The 23,708-nt window shown below is 40.2% G+C and overlaps 1 protein-coding gene across 2 annotated transcripts in view; it reads right to left on the reverse strand.

The window, feature by feature from the left end:
- The window catches only part of LOC117382249 (inactive phospholipase D5-like), a 94,929-nt gene that overhangs the window by 7,889 nt on the left and 63,332 nt on the right, over positions 1-23,708 (reverse strand). Inside the window, exons 3-6 of one of the 2 annotated variants that reach the window (XM_033979344.2) lie at positions 12,366-12,552; positions 6,622-6,730; positions 6,388-6,515; positions 2,444-2,641 (exon numbers count right to left, since the gene is read on the reverse strand). In XM_033979344.2, the coding sequence (XP_033835235.1) occupies positions 2,444-2,641; positions 6,388-6,515; positions 6,622-6,730; positions 12,366-12,552 (622 nt within the window). Of the gene's footprint in view, positions 1-2,443; positions 2,642-6,387; positions 6,516-6,621; positions 6,731-12,361; positions 12,553-23,708 lie in introns of both variants that reach the window. The other variant, XM_055227381.1, reaches the window with a different exon arrangement.

Below are 23,708 nucleotides of genomic sequence, written 5' to 3' on the forward strand. Positions count from 1 at the left end.
AAAACACTGAATGAGAGTGTGTGTCCAAATGTTTCACTGCTGTTTCACTTCACATTGTGGGAGTTTGTGCGTTTGTGTTGAGTTCTAAGTGTAGACGGACAGTCCAGTCATGTGACCAGCTCCTGCAGACGTCAGACAGAACCATCACTCATCACCGGACGAGCGGAGACAACCGGAGACAACCAAAGACAACCAAAGACACAGTGTCCTGAGGAGCGGGGGCGTCGACAGGGCGGGACAAAGGGGTCTGTGGGTGACGTCACACTCACTTAGTCCACTTCTTTACACAGTCTAAGGTCGTCCCCGGGCCCCAGAGTCTCAGGCGTCCCAAAATTTGACCCTCTTCCCATTAATCTACACAAGACTTTGGCCCGTGCGAGGTTTCTTGACCCGAAATCTCTGCTGACAGGTCTGCAGAGGAGAACCGCCGCGTGAATAATGTTCCTCTGCTCCAACTTGTCAACTCTTGAAAACTTGAGCGAGTGAGTGCGCTGCATTTGTTTTTTGTTTTTTTTTATACAAACTTTGCTTACGAGCAGAGTATGGACTGATATAAATATAAACATTAGTATGCAGCAATTCTATACGATATTGGCGGATTTCAATTCATCTTTATTTCAGACTCATGGTCCATTTTTAAAAACAGACAGGGACAGTGACGATACAAACGGTAAACACCTACATTTTAAAAAGACAACCACAGCAGTGTCTCCGCATCCTGGACTGATAACGAACTGCACTGAATCTTATGCTTGTTAGTGACATTATTATTTCATTTTCTGACTTGCAAATAGAACTGTACATTGAAGTTCTTTGTCACTGCATGAGGGAACACTCTGCAAGCTGCACTAACGTCTCAGTCGCACTAGTCCATCGTGTCCTCCTCAAGAAGAGCACCCGTAAAGCGTCGTTATAACCTTTTAACCCTTTATAAGCCTTTGATTTGTAATAAATACAAATAACAACTAGGTGGAGATGGGACGAGGCACAGTTTTCACAAGACGAGACCACAGACTGTGTACGGAAGTGGATTAAGTGAGTGTGACGTTCAGCTCATCGAGGCGAATTTGGAGCAGAGTTGCATATTTGAAATGCCGACCACGAGTATCACAGCAACCAAAGAGCCAATCCAGAGCGAGGCTGTTGAAGGTAACGCCCCCTTCCCGCTCACACCGCTGGTTGAGCAGAGAGCGGGGGCTTAGCAACGCTGTCAATCAAACCTGTTGCTAACGCTAGCGGGAGTGACCTCGGGGAAAGAAGGCGCCTGATTTGTCTGTTGTTAATGTTCATATCTTGATTTACAGACACAATAGTGAAATAAAAACCCCAGGATCATGTAGAGGGTCAATACGAACATTTAAGACCAAAAAGACAAGTCTGACAGCAGCAGAGACAGAGAGGGGACAGTTTTTCAAAAAATTAACTCCAAATAAATAAATAAAAATAAACTCAAAAAATAAGCTCAAAATAACAAAAAAACCTTAAAATAACAAAAAAAAAACTTCAAAATAATAATAATAAAAATAAATATATAAATAAAAATAACATTAAATATATGAAGTAAGATATATGGAATTATGTAGCAAAAAAAATACATTAAATTGCTTTTTATATTCAAACCCTCAGAGTAGCCCCCCCCCCCCCCCCCCCTTTTTAGTAGAGCTATTTAACTTTGTTTCTTTACTTTAATTATAAATATCTGGGAACTGGCTTCATATATTTGATGTCTTCTTTCTACATTTTATGCACACACAGACGTAAAATAAATAATAATTGAGTGTGTTCAAACTTTTGACTGGCAGTGTAGGTTTAAACGAGTCCAGTCAAAAGTTTGAATACATCTCATTCATTGTGTTTTTTCTTGATTTTTACTACATTCTAGATTTTTACGTACAAACAAAGACATCAAATATATGAAGCCAGATATATGGAGATATGTAGTAAAGAAATATAAAAATATAGTAGTTATTTATCTTTCTTTACTATATAATTCCATACATCTTACTTCATATATTTGATGTCTTCTGTGTGTATATAAAATGTAGAAAGTAGTAAAAATAAATACGATCAGCAGCGGCTAGCAGTTTAGCTACGTCCATTCATATATACAGTCTATGGTTCCACTTTGTGACGTCATGAAGTGGTAGTTTTCAAGTTAACGGCTCCTTTTTTTTACATTTAGTTCAGTCGAGATTGTGCAATTCCAGAAGCTGAAACGATCCAAATGACTCTAGAAATGAAGGTGTGTGGAGTTTAAAAACACAGCGGAGCACTTCCTGTATCACCACACGATGACGTCACAAGGTGGAACGGAGCGTTTTCAGTTTGAGAGAAGAACTCAGCATGAATCTGCAGGTTTGTTTGTGTGAATGAAACAAAAAAAAACACAACTCCAGGTCCGTTTGTGACGAGGAAACGACATTAAAACGGATCAGAAACTCACAGAAACATAGGCCTGAGCTTTGGTGCTGTTCAGCGTCAGCTCCAGCGGTTGGTCTCCGTTGAAAAGGGCGAAGAGACGCTTGGACCAGAAGGTGGGGATGAAATCTTTGTACTGAAGTCCCCAGTAGAGGCTGAACACTTTGTGGAGATCCAAGGCCAAACAGCTGCAGTTGTACACCACAATACCCAGCTCCTTTCTCTAGACACAGAAAAGAAAAAAACAGCAAAACAAGGTCACGCTTATAATCTCCGCTGCCTTGGATAAAACATAACACAATGTAAAACTCAATGATTCATGGGGCTACTACATATCCAGGAAGTCCTTCATCTGTTCACTGCTTTTTTTTGTGTCGCAGTTTTAAAGAAGCATCCATCGCCACGGCAACGGCAGGGAGCGCAGCGGCACAAAAAAAAAAGGGTCTCTCCGCCGTCTCTTTTCACAAATGTCTTTTCAATCTTTCATGCGTTTGAGCCAAAGTCCCCCTCGTTTTATCCAATCGCTTCTGACTCTATTTATCAGAGACTCTGCGGATTTCACTTCGCTGGGTTCATAGCACGGACCGTGTAAAAGAAGCACGACGTCATCCGCAGCGTTCGGCTTCAGTCAATTGAAGCTCGTCGAGGCCAGCGGTTATAGCGGCGGATTTGGGGACGAGTTGCGTATTAGGAAAACACGACCGCGAGTATCATAGCAACCAAAGAGCCAATCCGGAGCGAGGATGTTGACGGAAACTCCCTTCCCGTCTGCACCGCTGGTTTAGGAGCAGACGCTTAGCAACGCTGTCAATCAAACCTGTTGCTAACGCGAGCGGGAGCGACCTCAGGGGAAAAAAGGCGTCTAATTTGGTTGTTATTACTGTTCATATCTTGATTTACGGACACGAGAGCGAAATAAAAACACCAGGATCATGTAGAGCGGGTTAATACGAACATTTAAAACCAAAATGAGTCACTTCCTGTTTGGAACGCAGCAATTAGCAGGTTAGCTATGTCCATTTATATGTACAGGGACGCATTGCAACTTCATTTAAAAGTATTTACAGCTTCATTTCAAACGCCCAAAATAACACCACTTAATGGAAGCGAATTACGTTTTTACTTTTTACAGTTCTATTGCAAAAACAGACATCTTCGTTTTGAGAAATTGCCAAAAAGTGTTTTTCTTTTTGTTACCGTCTTCTACAGATATTATCAACGACAATAATGTACAGTGGATTTTATCAAGGAGAGACGATAGAGTTATATTTTGAGAGCAGTAAAATACATTTGGCTTTTAAAAACTTTAGAGCAGGGGTCGGGAACCTTTTTAGTCGAGAAAGCCAAAAAAAGTCACATATTTTAAAATGTATTTCCGTGAGAGCCATACAATATTTTTTTAAACTCTGAATACAACGAAATGTGTGAATTTTTAAACAAGACCAACAATTTTAGAGAATAAGAAGTCTCTGAATGTATTGTTAATATTTTTTTTAATAACATCTGTGGGAGTTTGGTAATTTCAGAGTGTTAATATTTTAATGTTAATAAATGATGTTTTGTGTTAATATTTGATTTTTATGTATAAGCTGCACTGGTTTTATTGCATTAATGTTGATTTTGGAAAATATCTTAGGATTGTCATTATTGAAGTTTTACGTTAATATGTTACCGTCAGTTTAAGAGCGATGGCGGCGCGAGGGAAAACAGCACGCGCCGTGAGAACGTGTGAGGCAGCGCATAAAGACGGAGCCAAATGGGTTTCTTACCGTAGTATTGTTTATTTTTCAGAATTACTTGACTTGATTACTTCTGTATTTATGTAAAATTTATTCATTACTTATTGTGTTAACAAATGTCGGCTGAGATTAATCTGAGAGCCACATGCAGTCGTCAAAAGAGCCATAGTTTCCTGACCCCTGCTATAGAGAGTAAACTATAAGCCTCTGATGACTTTTTCAAATGGCTCTTAATCTGTTTTTGCAAATGAGCTTTTCATTTGTGTTTTATAGTGGAGTCATAGAAATAGAATAATACTGTAAAAAGGGTTATATTAAAGGTCCTATATCACACAAAATGGACTCTTATGAGGTTTAAGCCATGTTATAATATTATTACCTCCTCAAAAACAGACCTGGAGTTGTGTTTTGTTTCATTCACACATGCTCTGTTCCACCTTGTGATGTCATGAAGTGGTACTTTTCAAGTTAACAGCTCCTTTTTTACCTTTAGTTCAGTAGATCGGCAATTCCAGGAGCTGAAATCATCCAAATAATTCAAGAAATGAAGGTGTGTGGAGTTTAAAAACACAGCGGAGCACTTCCTGTAGCGCCACACGATGACATCACAAGGTGGAATGGAGCGTTTTCAGTTTGAGAGAAGAACTCAGCGTAAATCTGCAGGTTTGTGTGTTAAATGTTTGTGAATGAAACAAAAAAACACACAACTCCAGGTCTGTTTGTGACGAGGAAACAACATAAGAACATAGATCAAAACAGAGTAATATGAGCCCTTTAAAGTTCTGTAATATACAACTGAAAAAACAAATTTAAACTGAAAAGAGTACGGTGATGGAAGTCTATGGTCTAAAGGTTTACTTAAAAAAAATGGTAAATAAGAATTAAATAAAAATGTAGAGTACAGAGTCACATCTGTTATTATTGTGAGTAGAAATCGGCCGATATGTTTGGGTTTTTTTTCATGGCTGACGCTGATACCGATTGTTTAGAATCCAGAGAAACTGACGGCTGATGTGCTCTGCTGATATTTTTGGGCAAATATACAGGACATATTTAGATTATCTCCCTCAAAGTAAATCATTTTTCATTCATTACAAACTCCCCCACAGCCCTGCTTCACTACAAACCGGACTAGTCACACTAAACGGCTCAAATGAAGCTTTAAAATGAAGCACACGTCAAATATCGGCCTCTGCTATGAATTTAAATAAGATCTATTCTGCAAAATGGACCTTTCAGAGCTTTTAACCATGAGATAGTCGTTTCCTTGTCATTTACGTTGTATTTAGAGAGACTTTTGCTGATTGACCCCGTTTTACACGCCCACTGCACTCTACTTACTTTTACCTACGTTCACCAGTTTTATTTTCTTAATTGATGATACTCGTAGTCATTTTGCTCCAAATAATAAAACCCAAAAGTAAAATCTGTCAACTGGACCAAAAAGTTGTAGGAGTGAGGACCGCAGACTGTGGTCCTGAGCGGCTCTTGCGATGGTGTTGGTTCATTCTCTTATGAAATGGCTGTTTAGTTTCTCAATTATAACACTCACTGCACTCTTAACTACACCGAATGGAGTAGACGCATTACTTTGCTCGTGGCTCGGGGGTTTTGTCCTTTGACTGACCCAGTTTTTGTCTTTAAGCGTTTATTTTTGAGTTTGAAATAAACCGGAATCTCAAACTGTCTGAAAATTCTCTCGAGCTTTTCAGACACACCCGCTATGTAAGGAATAGTTACACATTTCCTTCTAGGTTTTAATTCCCTGTTGTCCTTACAAATAAAAAAAATAAAAAAAGTGCTGCTCAAGTGCGATGTGCAGCTGTCCATAGGGGGCGCCAACAGCTACACGGCGCTTTGCTTTAATGACTTTTAAGGCGACGTCAGCTCCCATTGGACGCCGCAGTTTTCTAACACTGAACTCAGCGGATTTGCTTCTTTTTTTAAGTCGTTTTAGATGAATATTGTGATTTAAAATGTTCAAATTATAACATAACGATCCACGAGTGTCAGAGATTATAACTATAGAGACAAAACGCAATACGTCTTCTACAAGGTTGATAGCCGATACGCTAAAAAGTGCAAATATCCGTCTCTCAAATTGTGAATCCGTCCATGAAAAGCTCTGTATAAATAACTTTACCGACTCACTTACAGCTCACAACAGTATTGAATAGCTCTGGAGAGGTTTCTAAGCGTGTATAGCTCATAAAAGGAGGACATCTGATACCGTGGCCAGTGATCTCCAGTCCATGCTCGCGCTGCCAATGTAAAAGTGCTTGTTGTCGACGACCCAGAAGGACGAGTGAAGGTGCCCCTTGGTGAGCGCCGTCATGTTCAAATAGTGGACTTCAGCATCTGTAAATGCGGAAGGGAAAAACACGTTCAACCGCGAGATCACATCTGTGACGGGAATATCAGGAGACGGAGATGGAAGGAACAGATCTGAACAAGGAGCACTCACATTTAGTACCCAGGGATATCAGCTCACTCGATTCAGTCATCCCGCTGGAAATCCTCAGATGGATTCCTTTGGCTCTGAGGCCCTGAAGTCTGGACAGTAGAGCTCGTCCCTGAGATAAAGTGGAAGAGAAGCGAGGTTAGAGTGGAAAAATTAACAAAAATTGAACACAAAACTGACTCTCGTGAGCGTTAAGTCATGTTATAATGTTGTTACTACATCAAAAACAGACCTGGAGTTGTGTTTTGTTTCATTCACATGTTTAAGTATGTGACAAAGTGGGGCCTTTGTCCCTTTTTAATGTTACCATTTTGTTTGTTCACACTTTCACATGGTCATTTTCAATAATTTTCCAATACAAAACTAAATAGAACTATCCCGGGTTTGTTTAGTTTAGTTTTTCAATTAGTTAAATCACCACACACTTGTTCATTTAAACATATTTTATTTAGTTAAATGTGTCAATTCAGTTTAATACATCAATCCACTTACCTGCATCTCCACATGGTCCAGACAAAGAGGGGGCGTGTCCTATGTCGGCCATTTTTATAGGCCTGGGTGTGGTCGTGGGCCGGACCATGTGGAGGGAGAACTGGTTTAAGTTTGTTTATTTCTTTGTGTTAATGTCTTATGTTTTTTGTTTGAATGTTTTAAGTGTTTATAGTTATTTTGTTAAACACTTTAGTTAAGGGACTTAGGCCTGAGAGATGGTTTTATATTTAAGATTCTGCTCATGTTACACCCACAGCCCCTGGGGAGGAGATGGAGTGGACCAGGGGGAGGAGCTTCAGGTGCAGGAGGGTATTTGAGCAGGGCTAATTAGACAGAGACATCAGTGTAGCCAGGGCACACGTGGCTTTTTCCTTTAGTTGTTTAAGTTCTGTTGCTTAGTTTTATTGAGCACCGTTCATTTTTGTAAATATGTATTTTTTTTTTTGTTCACGGGGGACCACAACGCTGATAATAAATCTTGTCTAATGGGACTTTTTTTTTTGAGTCTGCCTCCTACTTGATTTACCATTTCTCAGCGAATTCAGTTCAAAGTTCTTCTCATCACTTTCAAAGCTCTCCACAACCTGGCCCCCTCCTATCTCACAGATCTGCTCCATCACCACACTCCCTCTCGCTCCCTCCGCTCCTCAAACGCAAACCTCCTCTCCCTCCCCTGTAGGACCAAGCTCCGTACCTGGGGAGACAGAGCCTTCTCCATCGCTGCCCCCACCCTCTGGAACACTCCACCGCAACAACTCCGGGACTGCACTGACCTCACCACCTTCAGAAAACACCTAAAGCCTCACCTGTTTAAAGCTGCTTTTAATCTTTAATTATTATGAGTGTTGATTTTAAATGTTTGTATATTTGTATTTCTTTTTACAATTGTTCTTCTATGTAAAGTGTCTTTGAGCATCTTGAAAAGCGCTATATAAATAAAATGTATTATTATTATTACTATTATTAACAAACAAAATGGTAATATTAAAAAGGGACAAAGGCCCACTTTGTCACACTGAACATGAGCGTTTCCTTAAAGCGCTTTGAGCCTTGAAACTGGAAAAGCTCTAGACAAATTGTGACCATTTACCAAGTGTCACTATTAGAGCAAAAACAACCCATAGGAACCAATCTGTGTATGAATCCGTTCTAAGTTTAGAAGGAGGAAAAGTTCACGAGCTGATGGGAAAACTTCGGACAGCCATTCAAACTAAAAGTGCTGACACGAAGCACTGCAAAAGTACTTCAGTTTCCCCTCGGAGAACTTCATCTGTGGCTCAATTACAGCGGCCCGTAAGAGGACATAACTATTTTAACCGTTCCTCCGCTCACGATGAACGCTGCGTGGAACCCGTGTGAGCTGATGTCCACTTTGGCATCTGTTCAGGACGTACCGGAGCACAGAGGCATCTAAAAGAACCTATTACTTTTCAATCAGCGGTCCCCGGGTTTCATTACGTCTGACACTAAAAACACTTAATTGTGAGGATGAGTGCGCGGACCGCCAAAGCTGCAGGCGAAGCAAACGGTCTAGTTCACTCAAAAAAAACCTCGTCAGCATACTTTTGTAATTTGAAACATGAATTAATTCGTTTTTTTCATCACTCGAATGCACCCGGTTTTGTTTGGGTTGCACAAACAAACGCGAGGTTATTTGGCAGACCTTTAAACCAGATGCCCTTCTTTTGTAAACTGCCACGTTGCTGTGACTGGAGTGGGCTCTGTGGATTTGGAGCCTTACGCAACGGCTATTTTCTATTGAACGCAAAACAAACGCACCATTATTGTCCTAATATATTCATTATTTCATTACATAAACTGTATAAAAAAGTGTGTCCGGCTCCAGTCGAATGAAGCTAATCGAAGCTAGCAGTTATAGCGGCTAATTTAGAGCAGAGTTCTATATTTGGAATTCCGACCGCGAGTTTCATAGCGACCAAAGAGCCAATCCGGAGCGAGGATGTTGAAGGTAACGCCTCTTCCCACTCACACCGCTGGTTTAGCAGGGAGCGGGCGCTTAGCAACGCTGTCAATCAAACCTGTTGCTTACGCTAACGGGAGTGACTTCGGGGAAAGAAGGCGCCTGATTTGTCTGTTATTAACGTTCATATCTTGATTTACGGACACAATAGTGAAATAAAAACACCAGGATCATGTAGAGTGGGACATTTTTAGATCAAAATGACGAGTCTGACAGCAGCAGTTAGAGATTTGGAACGTGGTAGCTCGCAGGTTAGCCATGTCCATTTATATAACCCTCTGATGCATGAATTATGAAAGCCTTGGTCAAGATTTTTTTCTGAAGTGTTTTTATTCTTCTCAGGACATGAAACAACATTGTGAACTGCCTGTAAAAATGAATTAACTTGGTGCAATGTTTAGGCCTGCATAAGAAAACCAATCAGACTTACTTGCAGTTACACCAACTGACCACTGAACTGACCTCAATGGAGTGTGGCAGCAGAGAGCACTGTAGAGGCTGATGTGCAGCTCCACCATTTAAACCAATGCATTAAAGAGAAAGTTATGTTTTACTAACTGTCCACTGCAGTGACCACTATGCACCAGAGGGATAAACAGTTTATTGTACAAAAGCAAAACAACAGGTCATGTCTATGTTACAAGATGAACCAGATTAACCAAGAGGCAGTCTCTCTCATTTTAAAACGTTCATGTAACGGTTGCGAACCTTTCGTCAGTCCACATACAAATGACAGAACATTCCTGATCTCCGCACCTTAGACTCTCTTCCACTCTTCAAATCCAGACTCAAAACTCACCTGTTCAGACTGTCCTGTCTCTTGTAACCAATCACACGTCTTTTATCAATCAGTTTTTTGTCATGTTTTATTGTATTTGTATGTTTTTATCTAATTTTTACTTTGTTCAGTGTCCTTGAGTGTTTTGAAAGGCGCTTGTAAATAAAATGCATTATTATTATTATTATTATTATTATTATTATTATTATTATTATTATTACTAACATAGGATGGCGTCACTCTGCTTTATTCCCTCTGTGAAGTGAAGCTACCAAAATAAAATGCAAGGGAGCAAAACGTACTTCCAGTTTTTCAAAATAAAAATGCCAAAATGATAAAATTCACATATAAATTGAAAAGAAACATAATGCACAAATAGGAAATAATAATAAGTGCGTTTTTAACTCCGTTACACTCACCAACGCAAAAAAACCCAAACGTGTCTATAACCTGATTTGTCCCGTATATACTGTCCATGTGTCGCTGTGGTTCAAACGACCTCACAGTTTTCTATAGCCCGTAATATTTAAAATCGATGGGGCGGCAAATAAAATTAATTTGATTTCTGGTGTAACACAGATGCCGTGTCCCAGTTCCATGGTCGCACACTTCGCCGGGTGCATTTGAACGGCATTTACGTCACTTCCGGCGTGACAAGGCCTGTCCGATTTCATGCAACCGACGAATGTGTCCTGACAAATGTGCCCTGCGTTTCCATGGATAACGCCCGTGAACGAAGCGTGCGTTCAAGCAGACTTCGTGCAATTCTATTTACAGTACCGTCATGCACCGCTTGTCACTTCTTCTACAGGAGAAAATGGGATCAGCGGTCGTCGCGGTTGCTAGGCGATGTAACGTAAATGCACACACAGTGGTTGATGTACGCTTCGTGGTGTCGGCCTGTCCCATTTCGCCACGGTCTTTGCGTGTTTGGGGGCGCACCCTTCGTCGGCCGGGCCCTTCGAAACTCTAATTCACACTGGGCCAAAATTCAAAACTGAGACAAATTCACGGCCAAACTGAACACCGTAAATTTTGGACTCTAGAGCGCACCTGAATATAAGCCGCACCAGCTAAATTTGAAAAGAAAATCTATTTTGTACATATATAAGCCGCACCTTAATATAAGCCGCAGGTTTTTGTGTTGTAACGTGTGATATTTACACAGAAAGGTTTTTTTAGTTTTAATTTAGGAACTTTTTTAATTTATAACTTTTTTTTTTTTAATTGTGTCTGAAAAACATCAGTTCATAATCTTTCCCCATGTCTCACTTTTGCATTTACTGTCAGAGCGCCCCCCAGTGGCCGTTAGGCAGTAAAAATCTATAAATTAGCCGCACTGTTGTATAAGCCACAGGGTTCAAAGCGTAAGGAAAAAAGTAGCGGCTTATAGTCAGAAATTTACGGTACCTTTTTTATACAGAAACAAACTTTAGAACAACTCAAGCTTGATATTACAAACAGAGAGGAATAAAAATTGAAATAAAAGACACATCAGTAGTATTAATTTCTTATTTAAATACATAAAATAAATGATGTCTCTCTGTAGCAATTAATTTGGCCCAGGTGACTAGTAGCTTTGTTGCTAATCAGTCAACAGAAAAGGAGGGGCATATACCGGTCTCTATTACACACCAGCGTACTAGCAAAGCATTCTGGGATTTGTAGTATTAGTGGTACATGTGCTATATACCGGCGGCCCAGCTCTAATGAACATTTTGTACGATCTCACGGGCCGAATATAATTACACCGCGGGCCAGATGAGTTTGACATACGAGTTCTAGGGTGGAATCACTAACAAAAATGATCAGATTCATGTATAGATTTGTAGTTATTTGTATGTATGTGTGGACATGTATTTGTATATACGTGTATGTATATAAATATGTAAACGTATATATGCGTATGTGTAGGTGCAGGTATTCTGTTTTTTTTTTTTTTTCTTCATTTATTTATTTATTTATTTTTATTTGATTTTATTTATTTTTTTACTTTAAACTTAAAACATATTTATTCAGACTGGCTTTCAACACTTAGTAATGTTGTGACACGTTATCATTATTTATAATTTGTTGTATTAATGTATTTTATTCTATTTTATTCTCCTATTTTTACTGTTTTAGTTTGATTTTAACTTGTTTTAATTTGATTTTACTGGAAAGCACTTTGGTCACCTTGAGTGTTGTAAAGTGCTCTATAAATAAATGTTGATTGATTGACTGATTGATTGACTTTAAAAAAAAAAATTATCATCTTGTTCTATTGTTCAAAAACACAATAAAAAGAGTTAAAAAAAAAAGAAAAAAAAGAAAGAAATGACCAGATTCAACATTTGCACATTCACTTTTATCATATTTCATAACAAAATCCGGTGTAATCGATAGGGGAAACTGGCTCTTGCCCCGTTTGTGAGACTAAGACATCATCACATTCTTGAATCTGAAAATCACCAACGCCACGACGTACCGGTCTGGTGCTTTTGTACGGTTAGTTACCTGTCTGGCAGCTGGCTGAAAGCTGGACTCATAATCGGAGGAGTTTAGGAGCCAGAGCGGTGAGACGATTTCCACCACTCGCAGAGCCCGGTCCAGGAGGCTGTAGAGACCCTGGGACAGAGGCAGGTGGGACGTGCTGTTGTCTCCAAACGGGACGTCATCTGGAATGTTTTCTACCAACACCGCTCTGGAAAACAAACAGAAAAAATGTCACACGCTGCGATGTATCTGAAAATAGCCCTTCATTTTGAACACAGTTACGCTTGAATGATGATGAGCTCGGTGTTGTTGTATGAAGGTTATTCTGCTAATGCCCTCGCCAAGGTTTATTGCAACCTGGAGTCCAATTCTCCCACATCTCTGGATCATTAGCTTACTATAATGAGATAACAAACTATTCTAGGTCTCAGCGTGTGGATAGATTCCTCCATTACGTCGTGTACAGGCTGATGTGGGTGCAATATGCAGTAGGGACGCAACGATACCACTTTAATTTTGAGTGCGCACCGATATTATTTATTTATTTATTTATTTATATATTTATTTGACAGGGACAATGCAATCTGACATAGTTACAACATGAACATTGCAGCTGATGTGATGCATATAGAGTTTGTAGCAAAAGCTAATTCTCAACTCCCGTCCCTGGTTGAGCTTCTCCACAATTCACCAATATGCAAAATATATTAAAACACCTGCCCCTTAAAATAGATACATCAGTGCACAAAAATACATTCAACACTCACACGTTCTCTCTCTCTCTGTCATACTGCCTATTTACAAGTGGGTACAGTTTTGACTCATTTTCAGCCATTTCTTAACCCTAGAGGTGAACATTTTCAACTCAGAAATGTTTTTTATTTCAGTGGGCAGTGAGTTCCACAGTTTGCAGCTCTGATATGAAAAGGCGGACTGTCCAAAAGAGGTTCTGCGTTGTGGGATTGTACAGTTCTTGTTTATGGTGCCTCTTGTCACTCTGGTGCTGTTTAATCTTTGTATAAATGTACTGAGTGGTTCTGGGGCCAAGTTATAAATACACTTAAAACATAATTTAAGAAAACATAAACTAGTAAAACTTTCAAAACTTAATAGATTATATTTTTCAACTTTAGTGGTAAATCTTATCAATTCTGCTTCAAAAACAGCCATTTACAGCCTTTTAATTATTGGACAATTTGTTGTTTTTCTTGCAGACTAACTTTTGCATACTTAGCTCCGTGTTTGGTGTCAAAATGTCCACGTCCTTTCATACCTACAATTTTCCTCTTCATGAACATTTTGTGATGATTATTTACAAATATTTCTCAGTTCCACTTGCTGGGAAAATCTCAGTTTATTGTCAGTGCACACGTTAAAGCAGCATAAACTTATTTTAAAATGACAGTCATGCCTTTTAATTTACCTTCTCGCGGGCCACATAAAATGACGTGGCGGGCCGCATTTGGCCCCCGGGCCTTGAGTTTGACACATGTTTTTTTTATTATAGCCACTTTTTCTACTGATATCACTGTAGTTAGGTATAATTCCAGCATAATTTATTTAACTAAACGCCTGGCTTTAATATTTACCACGTTTTTGCCGACTGCGCTTCGAGCTAACTGCTAACGAGCGAACGAGCTAACTGCTAATGAGCCACTGTTCGCATAACGGTGAGTCTTGTCTTACTTTTACCACAGCCACACTTTTTTTTACCAATATAGACATGCTTTTAAAAGTTCTGAACTCGCAATAACAGTTACGATTCGTGCACAAGGAAGTAATCGTCAGCCGCACGTAGCATCGTAAACACAAACACTGCGCTGACATCCTTTGCGAACTATAAAAACCTTTGCGAGTCCCGAGTATTTTTAAACCTCATGTGATTAAAGCCGAGTTTAATGTGCAGAAAGTCAAGTGTTTCTCAAAGCTCGCGGATCTAATGAGAGATGAACGACAAAAAAGACGCAGCAGTTACAGCGGTATCGGCTCTTTGTTTCGGCAGCCCATTGACGAGTACGAGTACGGGCATCTGGTATCAAAACTGATACCCGATACTGGTCGATATGTTTCAAATAGGAAGTGAGCTTGGGCGCACTTCCAGCTCCATCGACTCCAGTTCACTTTCTATTGAATTTCTATCTCGCTGTAACTGCTGCTGTCATGGTTTTGGTCTTAAAATGTTCGTATTATTTTTATTTCACTATTGTGTCCATAAATCGAGACATGAACGTTAAAACACACACGCGCGCACACACACACACTGGGGGACCATATAAAAGCTATCGACCTGCACATCTCAGGACGTTCTTTCTTTCATTCCCCGAGAGTCCGTTGCTTCGTTGCTCCTTTTACTCGTGTAGAACTCATTAAAAACTCGTCTGACTTTACGTTTCAGTCTCTTGTTCCTCTTTGACACTTACGCCAGAAACGGAAACGCTGAAAACGCTTAAACCAGAAATCAAGCACGTTCTTTCCCTAAGATTTCTCCCGCTAGCGTTAGCAACAGGTTTGATTGACACCGTTGCTAAGCGCCTGCCAGCTTCAACAGCCTCTCTCTGGATTGGCTCTTTTGTTGCTACGATACTCGCTGTCAGAATATCCCAAATACGCAACTCGGCCTCCAGATTCGCCGCTATAACCGCTAGCCTCGATTAGCGTCATTTGCCTGGAGCTGAACGCTGTGGTGACGTCACACTCCCTCAGTCCGCTTCTTCCCACAGTTTACGTTTGAGGCTAAATTACAGCGAGTGAGAGGCAGCAGATAGCGGAGTCCGTTTTTGCTGTCTCCTATAGATGCTACACGTTCTTGCTATCACATGATGAGTTTAATGTGATCCTCAGCAGTCTCCAGCGCAGTAGTTGCAGTGCATAGCGTAGAGTGTAATTACAAACTCGGTCTTCATGTCGAATTTGCTCATGCAGTTGAAAAGTGAGCACGTTCTCCCGGTTCTGTTTCTACTTTATCAAAGATGTTTAGCCTTTAAACCTGCCCCTGTTTCTTGTAAATCTGCTGCCGATGTAAATAATATAAATATCTGAACAAGCAGCTCTGCAAGTTTTAGTTTCTTACTTTCTTTCGACACTCAAGACACCAAATAATCATTACAAGGATCCAACCGAACACGTTTTTGTCATGTGTTTTGTGATTTCCTCTTTAAAATTCCCATATTACGCTTTTTTTCTGATCTGTTCTAATGTTGTTTTCTCATCACAAACAGACCCGGAGTTGTGTTTTTTTTGTTTCATTTGCACATGTTTAACGCACAAACCCTGCATATTTAAGCTTCTAGTTCTTCTCTCAGACAGAAAATGCTCTGTTCCACCTTGTGATGTCATCGTGTGGTGATACAGGAAGTGCTCCACTGTGTTTTTAAACTCCACACACCTTCATTTCTAGAATCATTTCAGTCCTGGAATTGACGATATTGTGATTTTAATGGCTTTTTGTGTAAGAATTATGCTGTACAGTGTTCCCTCGTTTTTCGCGGTGGTCACGTTCTAAAAATAACCCACAATAAGCGAAATCCGCAAAGTATCAGCTTTATTTTTTACATTATTCTCTATGTTTTTGTCTGTAAAACCCCTCACCACACACTTTATACACTTTTCTCACACAGGCGTTAACATTTTCTCACATTTCTCTCTCGTTTAAACTCTCTCAAAGTTCAAACCTTCGTAGGCGTCTTTGTCGGTGCAGAACGTTTCATCGACATTGTGGGTTTTGTCGGGGAGAAAACGAATCGCAAACGTACAGCACTTCAGAGTCACACTGAGATCCAACGTTTATGCAAATTTGTCTGAACACATTCTGTACTGGACAGGAGACACGGCACGGAGGAGACTGATGGACAATGGTCTACAGTCCAACAGCCAATCAGGACGCACGACACAATGGTCTACAGTCCAACAGCCAATCAGGACGCAGAACACGATGCACGCTCATACACTGTAAAAAAAGCATGTGAAATTTGTGTTACTTCTCATGTCTAAAAGTTGGGACTGTATCCATCGCACAAACATTTCCCACTCCCCGTTGTGGGCAGGAAATTGATTTAACAAGCGCCTAAGTCAGTCCAGTCATATAAAACAATGAGAACGGGAGGATTTGTCATGTCAGATGCTCAGCGGGGGTGAACGGCGGGCACAGTTGTTGGCGCCACCTCGTCTGGATTAAGGGAAGCGCTGTCATAGAAACAGAGCCGACCCTGCCTTAAGCGATTCACACGAGGGCGTCGGACCAGGGGAGATCAGGGTATACTGAATACATCACTGTCCTGTGCGGTTTAAGCTGACGCGAGCTCATAACCAGAGAGAAGGGAAAGACGTTTGTCACCGCCGGAGGAAAAAAGTATAAGCGAAAGTAAATGGTAATGTTTTAATATAGTACTTTTCCGTGACTCAAGTGACTAAAAAGCGCTTTAAATCAAGGAAGTACACACCCATTCACACACACACTAATGTACGCAAACACTGGGGGTGAATGGGGGGGGTTAAGTGTCTTGCCCAATGACGCAACGGCTGGAATTGCACCGCCAACCTGTGAGTCAGTGGATCTGATCACGCAAACCAACGATGTTTATGTCGAGAGCGGGATTTGAACCGGCAATCTTCACATCAACGGGCAAACGACTGAGCTACCGTCACGTTCAACTGATACTTTGCTGGGGATATTCCACGTGTATCTCTATGGTGGAATGTTCGGCGGTTACCGTGGTGACACAACGCTCAGATTAGGAAACGCTGACAATAACATTTTAACGCTTTAAGGACCAAGCGCATTATAGACCGGTTTAAAAATCATGTTAAATGAAGTATCAGCCTCTACTTTTGCATTTTTTCACACAACTTCCTGTATTTTACGCCTCTATCCATCCATAGTTTTCCTTCGACGCATCAAATAAACGAACTGGGCGGCACCTGCGTTCTGATTGGTCGTCTTCGAGGGCGACGTAAGCACATTACCGTAATGACAGTAACATATTTAAAGGGCCCCATGCCTCTGCTTTGAGACGCTGTTTGAATTTACATGATGCACGATTGGTTGCGGAGTTACGGTAATGAAAAGTCCGCAACCGCGCTCGACCGGTGATGATAGCGTCCGCCGCAATAATGTTAAGAAAAAAACTGAAAAATAGATTTAAATAACACATTTTCAGAAGCCTGGGATCAATCCAAGCGTTCACGGCCCTGTTTAAGAGTGTAATTTTCAACAAAAATGTGAGTGTGAGCAACTGAAAAACTGTTGGCTAATGCTAGCTAGCTTGAAACTACAATTTTATGTGTGACAGACTTGTTTAACAGCACAAAAAATACAAAATTGACGTAAACAGCACATTTTCAGGAGCCTGGGGTCAGTCCGAGCGTTCATGGTTTGATTTACAACAAAAATATGAGAGTGACTAACTGAAAAACTGTTGGCTAATGCTAGCTAGCTTGTGACGTTAATATTATTTGAGAGGGACTTGCTTAACTGCACAAATCCACTACTGTAGCTCCAACTAAACCAGCTCGTCATGGTCAGATTGTGTTAAAATACACCTCAGATTAAAGTCTAACAAGCCTCAGACAGAGCAGTGCCCACAGTTAGCATCACGCCCACAGTGAATATTGATGATTTTTGCATCTGCATCACAGATTCAACATTTTCTCTCAGGGCCCAGAGCAAAAAAAGAAGCTAAAAAGAAAAAGGAGCTAAAAAGAAATAGGAATGAGAGAGTGGAGTGATGTGTTTGTGTGCGATGTGTGTGGGGTCGGCGCCGGCGCTCATCGTAAATAAACCTCCATAGACTCGGGCGGCTGATGTATGTGCGCACTCGTTCTTCTATGACTCAGGAGGAGCTGCACCAAAAAGGCTATGGCGTGATTCACATTAATGAGAGGACCAGTGTGGGAGTGCAAACCTCACCAGATGAAATATGAAAACTCGCAAATCCAGACCAGTCTCTGTCTGTGTGGGTTTTATACAGATTAATGTGAGTCTGGTCCAGTCGTGGTCAAACGTAATCGTCCAATCAGGTCCGTTTATCTCAGTGACGCGTGTGAAACGAAGGAGCTCATTGGTCGACTCATTTCTCTCACCTCAGATCAACAGAATTCAGACTTCGCTCCTTGATTCTACAGAAATCAGCCGTGTTTTTCAGCCTCTTGTGATATTTTTTTCCTCTATTTTTCCCCATTAAGGACAGACCGTGCTCATCCCTGATTGGCTAATGCACCTGTCGATCACACCCATCTGAAAACAAAGATTCACCGATGACCAGACTCACATCTTCATAAAGTATTGAAGAAATACAATACAAAATCCTGCTCAGATTCATTTTTAATTAAGAATGAGACATAAACCAGATGAAACACAGAAGCCGTTTTGTGCTGTTTGTTTGCACGTTTTTGTATTTCTGTATCAGTATCACGGACATTTGCCGGAATACGCAAGGACTGGGAGCACTTTTATGTTGTTTTCCAGTTGCCAAACATGAATCGATACTAAAACTAGCATCATTTGCGGACAGGGGGCGCTCTGGGACAGTTCTGCGTTTACTTGTTTTCCATGAATGTTGGTTTATGTGTTTGTTATGGACCAATGTCTGTTTCTCTTCTGGATTTTTTTTTAACTTTCTGTTGGTTAAATTGATCTTATTGAGCCCTAAGAGGCGACTGCTGCTAGTTTTAGAATAGAATAGTGTCAATATTTATCAAAACTAATAAGACTGGGATCCAAAATGTACACTTCTTTGATACTTCTTCAGTATTTCAAATCTTTAATAGATGTGGGTCTGGTACAGGCGTGATTGACAGGTGGATTAGCCAATCAGGGACATGCATCAGCCATCAGCAATCAAGCCTCCACCTCTGGACCACAAAGCGACTGAGGATTTGTGCGTCGGTGTATCCTCAGTCTGTTTTTTGCTTATGTTCGAAGTACTTAGTTTGTTTTTCTCGTTTTTTTTTGGCAGATCCCGTTTCTTGGACCCACCTTGCACCTCCGCCTCTGACCCAGCTTCCTCCATCCAGCGTTCACATCCTCTTGATCGTAATAAACTCTGTTAAACCTTTACGCCGAGTCTGTATCTTTGATCTCGTAGACGTGACGACAATATGGAAAAAAAAATCAAGGAAAAAAATGTCAAAGCAGGCGGAAAAATATGGCGGATTTCTGCAGAATCGATGAGAAAAGCTTAAATTCTGTTGATCTGAGGTGAGAGAAATGTGATTTTATTTGCAAATTAGAGGCAACCAATGAGCTCCTTTGTTTCAAGTGTCACTGAAATACACAGATCTGATTGGACGATCACGTTTGACTGATATAAATGCGTCTAAAACATACAGAGAGTGAGAGAAATGTACAAACAAAACACTACTGAAAGAATAAACTACTGTTATTTTGTGTAGAAAGTAACATCTGCTGTTCTACTGTCTAAAAAGAGGCATGTTTTAATGATGAATGATTGTTTTATTAACTTTCAAACTAGATTTTTAATTCCAAGTATCATAAAAACAACATATTTTTATTCTGTGTCCACAACCCGTAGTGAATAGTTTGAATCTTTAGCCTGATCATCATCTCATCTATTCAAAAAACATCTCGTCTCTGATTAAATAATGAATTCAGCTGCACCTTGTAATAAAAAAAATCCTCCAAAAGCAAAACCCCGCGTGAACACTCCACACAAACAGGACTAAAGTGAGCAGAGTGATAATAAACTGGCATCATGTTGAGATACAAAACGCCAAGTCTAAACTCTTGGCTAAAATAAAGCAGAGTCAGCGTTTGGAGAGAGTCCAAGGGTCAAACTGTAGGACTCAACCAGCAGAAGATCCAGAACCGCTCATGTCCCTTATGCAAAGTCCAATCACCTTTCAACCTTAGGAAAGCAGAACTAGCATACAAATGAACGCAGGCGTATTCTGCAAAATTGACTTTTCAAAACTTTATTAACCGTGTTGTAGTTGTTCCTTCACCGTTTAGTCGCTGGTGCATCTTTAATCGTTTATTTACAAGACGCCTTTTTGAAGATTAACCTCCGTTTTCACCTCCCACTGTGACGCACGCACTTCGTTCTCCAGTTTTATTTTCTTAAATCGGTGATACTCGTAGGATTGAGCAGCGTCGCGTCGTCATTTTAGTACAAATTAATCCATCGGAAGGGCCAAAACTAATAACGTTTACAGCGACATCAGCTCCCGTTGGGCACCACGGACTTGCTTCTTGGGAGTTATTCTTCTTCTTATTAAGTCGTTTTAGATGAATATTGTGATTTAAAATGTGCAAATTATAACAGAATTTGCAGATTCACAGGTCGGTTCATTGGGGAAGACCACTACAGGTCCCAACATCCTTGTCAAAATACTTAATAATCTGCAAAATCCATTCAAATGTGGTGCGTTCCTAGAGACTCAAGAGGAACTTTAGCATTTTGACTTTTTGTTTACAGTGGTCTCTCCTTTATCGTGGGGGTTACGCTCTAAAAATAGTACTCAGCTTTATTTTTTACATTATTCTCTCTGTTTTTGTCTGTAAAACCCCTCACCACACACTTTATACACTTTTCTCACACAGGCGTTAACATTTTCTCACATTTCTCTCTCGTTTAAACTCTCTCAAAGTTCAAACCTTCGTAGGCGTCTTTGTCGGTGCAGAACGTTTCATCGACATTGCGGGTTTTGTTGATGTTTACGCAGATCCACCCGCCGGTTGAGTCGCACCACATCGGCGACTAGTGGGTCCTCCGCTGCAGCATCTTTATTATTTAGTTATTTTATATTTTATTTTTGTAGTACCCAGTTATTTAATTTGTACACCCTTTTGAATATTGTAACACTGATTTATCGTTTTTGACCACGTCTTCACGCCCCCGTTTCGTATTAACATCATTTCGTTGCGGACCAAGTAGCACGTAACAGTTGGGGAGAAAACAAATCGCAAACGTACAGCACTTCAGAGTCACACTGCGATCCAACGTTTATGTAAATTTGTCTGAACACATTCTGTACTGGACAGGAGACACGGCACGGAGGAGACTGATGGACAATGGTCTACAGTCCAACAGCCAATCAGGACGCACGACACAATGGTCTACAGTCCAACAGCCAATCAGGACGCACAACACAATGGTCTACAGTCCAACAGCCAATCAGGACGCACAACACAATGGTCTACAGTCCAACAGCCAATCAGGACGCACGACACAATGGTCTACAGTCCAACAGCCAATCAGGACGCACGACACAATGGTCTACAGTCCAACAGCCAATCAGGACGCACGACACAATGGTCTACAGTCCAACAGCCAATCAGGACGCAGGACACAATACACGTTCAGACGATGTTGTCTTTTATTGATTTGTTCCTTTTGATATTATTTGCTTGTTTTATTTGATTTTATTGTTTTATTGCTTTTACATACATATTTATTATTTTAATTTTGCTATTTTATTCTAGTCTAAATGTTGATTTACTTAATTTGTTCTTTTTATTTATATGTGCAGCACTTTGGAAACTGCATTTGTTTGTGAAATGTGCTATGTAAATAAAGTGGATTGGATGTAAAAAAACACGCAAAATGGTAATAAAAAAATCCGCGAAACAGCAAAAATGCGAAAGATGAACCGTGATATAGCGAGGGACAACTGTACATCGTTTTCAGCACACAGGCTCAGAGGCTACCATTATTAGCGAGATTTTTATCGATGCTAGCAGACTTCAAGCTTTCCGTGACGTTAAAGAAAAGATCCACAGGTGTGAGATTATAACCACAGAGCAAACACAAGCACAAAAGGTCCAATTTAAAGCGTCTAAAGTCGTGTAGTAGTAAAAAGAGTGTGTTCTCCGTGTTATCTGTGAGAGCAGCTTAAGACTATCCCACTTCTGCCAAACGCACCTTGAGCCTCGTAAAGTGTTTGGAAGAAATGTAATTACAACAGTCTTATTTATGGCTCGGGGTTTTAGGGCTTTCATACGTCAATCAAAGAGCTTAACGACGCCGCTAAGTAAAAGAAATGAGAAAAGAGTGAACCAAAATAGGAGCAGATTAGCGTCTTCGGTCCGGCACTTTCTTTGACGCAAATGACACAAAAAACTAGGACAGGGCCAGTGAACGCATCATAAACAGACACAACGAGGATGGATTGAAAACAGACAGGGGAGGAGAAGTAATCTTATTGTAGAAAAAATGCTCCCGGTCGGCTCTAATGGCTGCCGGACATGATGAATGGGGATTGTGAGTGTTCCGAACAGGCAGACAGCGGTTTGTATAAAACCCGGAGCGAGGAGGAAGCTTGTTTCACTGTGAGAGGTGCATTGATCTGAAATTTTTGTTTACGCCTCGTGTTCTGTTCAATTTGTTAACCCCCGGGTGGCACGCTTCGTCTGAGTACACATCTGGAGACGAACACAAACACCAGGCTCAAAACAAAACTAAATAATCCTTCAGATCGTGTAGACGTGCTGAAGTTCACGTTTAATTTAACATCCTGAGACCTGGTGTCCTCGTCTGTGGACACATTTTGGGTTGTTTAGGCCACAGTGCAAATTTTTAGAAGAACAACAACAAGAACATGTTCAATTCTGAATATTTCTAAGAGTTTAGAATATTTATTTATTTATTTATTTTGTATTAATTTTTTTTAAATTTATACTATTTTATTATTTTTTATTTATTTTATGATTTATTTATTTTTTATTTTATTTTTTTCATTTTATTATATTTTATTATATTTAATTAATTAATTTATTTATTTTTTATTTAAAGGCATATGTCTTCCTGCACCTATCAGCAGCACAAATGAGACACATTGTTCCTAGATGCACAATTGTTTCTCATTTTGTTTTTTACACAAAATATATGTGTTCAAGCTCTTACTAGTTTTTGCAAATAAAGTCCTGCAAGAGCTCGTGTGTCCGGGGGTTATATTCACCGTCAGACCTGCTCCTTATTGACGAAACTAACCCTATATCAGAAATACAATGTGATAAAATATGATTCAAACCACTGTGAAGAAAAATGTTAAACTGTGTCAAATAACGGCAACGATACTGAAAATTTCGCTGGTTCAAACAAGATATCGGTTCAAACTATTAGATCCATTAATTATCCAAATTAACAACAAACTGGACTCGAATTGTTCTGTCATTTTGAGGCTGATTAACCAGGAAGTGAAGAAAAACGCAGTGATATTAGTCTGCAGGGCCGTAAACGGAAACGTGAGGGCTCAGGGCAGGAGTGGGCAAACTTTTTGACGCACGGGCCACAGTGGGGTCTAAAATTTGACAGCTGGGCCAGGATATATATATATATATATATGTATATTTGACATTATATATTTGTCCTGTAACATGTAGCAAACCATGAATATGCAAGACTCATT

Source organism: Periophthalmus magnuspinnatus, chromosome 15, assembly GCF_009829125.3.
Source record: "Periophthalmus magnuspinnatus isolate fPerMag1 chromosome 15, fPerMag1.2.pri, whole genome shotgun sequence".
Taxonomy (NCBI): Eukaryota; Metazoa; Chordata; class Actinopteri; order Gobiiformes; family Gobiidae; genus Periophthalmus; species Periophthalmus magnuspinnatus.